The sequence below is a fragment of the Lactuca sativa genome, chromosome 5 (genome assembly GCF_002870075.4).
Source record: "Lactuca sativa cultivar Salinas chromosome 5, Lsat_Salinas_v11, whole genome shotgun sequence".
NCBI lineage: Eukaryota > Viridiplantae > Streptophyta > Magnoliopsida > Asterales > Asteraceae > Lactuca > Lactuca sativa.
This window is the reverse complement of record NC_056627.2, coordinates 281,238,816-281,243,279: the sequence shown is the minus strand read 5'-3', so window position 1 is coordinate 281,243,279 and position 4,464 is coordinate 281,238,816. Positions and strand designations below refer to the sequence as shown.

Here is a 4,464-nt window from a genome sequence, read left to right as displayed (position 1 = left end):
TGTTCTATTCCATGCCTCACAAATATGTTTCTGGAATGGAAGTACTTATTCTATTATCTTGCTTTTACGATTACCTATCCATTACATTTCTTTGTTGTTCCATTCTTTGCAATCTCACATATCTCAAAAAAGTAATTCAGAAATCCATCATACAATAGAAAATGTTTTATAAACTCTTATAAGGGAAGAAGAAAGATAAGACTAAATGAGTGTATGGTGTTAATCTAATTATGATGTTCTTTCGTCTCTATTTGCATGTTTCTAGCTTGTTTGTAGTATTGTCTATAAAATATTGTTGTTATATTTGAAAGTTCATTTTACCATTTTCATCTTTTTGTGTGTATATTTTAATCTTTCAGGGTTTTTTTTAAAGTATTTGAGGGACCATTTCTGGTTGGGAGTGGGGTGAAGTCAAGGGCCCTAAAACTGGAGGATAGTTGTATTTAGAGCCACTTAAATATTGAAGATTTTTGTTGGCATTAATTTCAATAATCATATGTACCCTAGAAGAGATATCATAACCATAGTTTATTTTATATAATGTTTTTGTATATTTCTTAAATGTTGTACAGGTGATGTCTACAAGATGTTGGTATTTTTTTTTGTTGACAAGTTATTACGCTATCTAACACCTCCAATAATCTATAATATTTGTATAAGATGATGAAAATTATTATTTTTTATTACAGCTTCTCTTCATATTGATTATTCATTGTGGTTTGAGTTCTGGAATGTTGCCACTGAGAGGATTCCACATTGTGGGGCGTTGGAATTAATTACAGAATGAGGCATGATTTTTGGGTATTGATGGAAATGTTTAATTCTTGCTCATATAGATCGATAAGTATTTTACAATATGCTTTTTTAACCTTATATTAGGACCTTTTTCTGGAAAAAAATTGCTTTTAGTATTGAACTTTGAAAAAAAACTTCATATATAGCAATGTACTCTTAAAAAAATGACTTTTGAATTATTTTTAGTTGATATGGAAAATTACATTTTTTATATTGAAGATCATTTAAAGGATTGTCTTCTGGAAAACAAAATATTCATTAATTGCATTAAACTTTGCAAAAAAGTTCATTAATAGCATCGTAGTTTCAAAAAAGGACTTTTTCGTATTCTTTTTGCTAATCTAGAAAAAATTTATTTTTATGTACATTAGAGCTCATTAATAGGATTTTTTTTTGAAAATATTTTGTTAATGGAAAGTACATTTTCATTTTCTTTCGCATATTGATCATTTATGTAAAAAAAATATTTCAAATATGGACCATTTATGTATTTTTGTTCACAAGTGAACCATTTATGTAATATATAAATTTAAATGTTAATTAGTAGGTCATTAATATGATAATTTTATAGGGAAATTTTGTTTTTAGTATTGAAATTTGCAAAAAAAAAAAAGTTTATTAATGGCATTGTACTTTAAAAAAAATATATTATTTTGGAATATTTTTAGATGATATTGAAACGTTTCATGTTTTCCAACATTGAAGCTCATTTTTAGGACAATGTTTTGGAAACGAATTTCATTAATAGCGTTGAACTTTGCAAAAAAAAATTCATTAATAGCATTGTACTTTTAAAAAATAACTTTTTTTGGAATTCTTTAACTATAGATTCCTTGAATGCATACCTTGATGAACATATGTAGAAAAATCTATTTGGAAAAGGATAAAATCCTGATATGACAACCCGAACAAGTAAAAGAAAAACTCAGTTTTGACTAACCGAATTTATTCAAAATCTTTATTCATGTTAGTAGCTTACACACCATTTAGATGCTCTCAAAATAGCATATGAAATAACTTCGAGATGTAATAAAGCTAAAATGTTATTTGATATGTTTTGTACTTTCTAATAATCATTACCAGGAAGCATTTGAAAGATTTTTTTACCAGAACGAATGTGATCAATATACAAAACAATGTTGCATATTCATAACCTAATGTTCTTAAGTTACTGTAATAAGGTCTTCCTGTAATAGTTGATTGGCCCTAACCAACTATCCCATGCAAGTTAATGGGTTTATGTTGTTCTGAATGTGTTAAAATGCTTCACTTAGGTGTTACTCAACACATGGTCTGCGGACTATCCACATTGATTTCATGATTGAGAAGAACACGTCACATCGACCAAGATCAGACCATCAACCATATTAGTGACCCCCACTGAGATTAGCAATGTAATTTGAGTAATCATCCAAAACAGACAATGAACTTTGAACTGTAATAAATCTAAAATCAATTCCTAAATCGTACATCAAACTTCCAACGTTAAACCTTGAACATTTTCAATTAATTTTATCGAGTTGATATGCATTTGATTATTTAGGTATATCGTAAATTGTTTACCTTCCCCTGTTGAATTATGGCGTGAATGTACAGTTTTACGTTTAACCGTAAACATGAGGCTTTAGTTTGGTTGTCTAACTAATGATTTGGATGAGACAAAAGCATTTGATGAGTGGATTCTTAAAATTAGTGAAGGTAATATTGGTGGCCCTAATGATGGTGAAGTTGAAGTGGAATTTCCAGAAGACGTTGTTCGCTCTACAGGTGACCATATTCATTCAACTGTATCCACCATTTATCTATCATTTGAAAACCATCTTGATGATCCATCATATTTTCAAGATAAAGCTATTTTGGTACCTACAAATGAAGAATTTGATGCTACCAATGACTACATTTTAGGATTGATGAAAGATGAAGGGAAAACATATATGAGTTCAAACTCTTTATGTGAGATAGAGTTACCAGATTTTTTTGAGGAATCAATCTACTCTTCAGTTGTGTTGAATGATTTTAAGGCGTCTAGAATTTCTAACCATAAACTTACACTAAAAATAGGTGTTCCAGTCATGTTACTTCGTAATATCGAACAAACCAAAGGACTATGCAATGATACTAGGTTACATATTGTTAGGATTGGAAGACACGTCATTGAAGCCTGAATCATATATGTTGGATTCTTCAACGAGACTACTTATATACCTTTCATGAAGTTAACTCCGTTTAATAAAAGAATCTTATTTCGTTTTTAGCGGAGGCAATTCCCCATAGTTGTTTATTTTGTTATGGCCATTAACAAAAGTCAATGACAATAATTATCAAATGTTGGATTATACTTGCGTAGGCTCATCTTCACTCATTGTCAGTTATATGTTTTTTTGTTTCTCGTGTCACAAGTGAAAATTGATTTAAAGTACTCATATATGACGAGGGTCGTCCAACTAATAAAAACAAAAAATTATGTCTACAAAGAGATCATTCAACGATTATAGATATTCAAGTGTTTCATTGTTTTTTTCAGACATTTCAATGTTACCAATAATACTAAATATGTTTCTGTTACTTTATATTTTTTTATAGTGCCAACTTTTTTATACTTTTATATGTATATTTTTATATGTTCTCCGCGTTTTACGCGGGTCATAATCTAGTTCATGTATATAACAGTAAATTTTAGAAATTTAATGTAAGAATAAAAAACCTCAAAAAATAACAAGTGGAAAAAAATAATAAAACAAAACAAGCCATGTGACAAAATAAATAAGTAAAATAAATATGAAAAAAATATACATTTGTAAGAAAGGATACAGAAATAGAACAAAGAGTTGTCTATCAAATTAGAAAGAATGTCCAAACAATATAGTTTCTATAATCGTATTCATATCCATAACAATTAGATATAATTACACGTGGCTTTTAGATTATATAAATAAAAGGGTAAATTACACGAATGATCCCTATGGTTTGGGGTAGTCTGCGCGGTTGGTCCATGAACCTTTTTTTTAACTCGGACAGTCCCTGTTACGTGTTTTTGTTGCACGTTTAGTCCCAAACACCGTGAAAAAGACTATTTTACCCTTTTTAATATATTATTTAATCTTATTATTATAATTCCTGTAATATTAATGGAAAATTTTATAATTAAATATGATTTTACGTTCATCTCCAATAAAACTTAAAACCCACAGAACGTCATTTGCCTTTCCTATGTTTTTCAACAGTGCCCTATCAGAAAAAGGGATTGTCGGAATCGCCATTAATCCCCCTCCCTTCCACCTCCGATACCCTCTCTTTGTCATCAGGAATTCTCAGATCTCTTTTTGCAGCCTTACCAAAAAGACAAAATGCTTCGTTGGAGTCGGAAATCAGGAGTTCACGACACACCTACAACTTTTTTCTTGTAGGAAATCTCGTCTGAAAATCAAGGCTACGTAACACATACATACACATCAAGGGTTTTCGAGACCCAATTGTAGGTTTGTTTCTCTCTGGGTATGAGACCCACCTCCCCTGCTTTTTTCTTTCTCTTGCTGGTCACCTCTGGACCATCGACTTGAAGTATCATATATGCAATCGATCTTTATGATGTTTCTGAAAACATATTTTATAAATAGCTTCACATTGGTTTCAGATTCGTTTTAGGAAATTAAATTTCATTTTGGTTGA

General features: G+C 29.9%; 1 protein-coding gene across 1 annotated transcript; it reads left to right on the top strand.

Moving 5' to 3' along the window:
* The first annotated feature begins 2,374 nt into the window (after nt 1-2,374).
* LOC128126029 (uncharacterized) lies at nt 2,375-2,960 on the top strand. Its single transcript, XM_052763724.1, has 2 exons — nt 2,375-2,379; nt 2,489-2,960. Exons 1-2 carry the CDS (start codon nt 2,375-2,377, stop codon nt 2,958-2,960), a joined length of 477 nt encoding a protein of 158 aa, XP_052619684.1.
* Nucleotides 2,961-4,464: the final 1,504 nt, after the last annotated feature.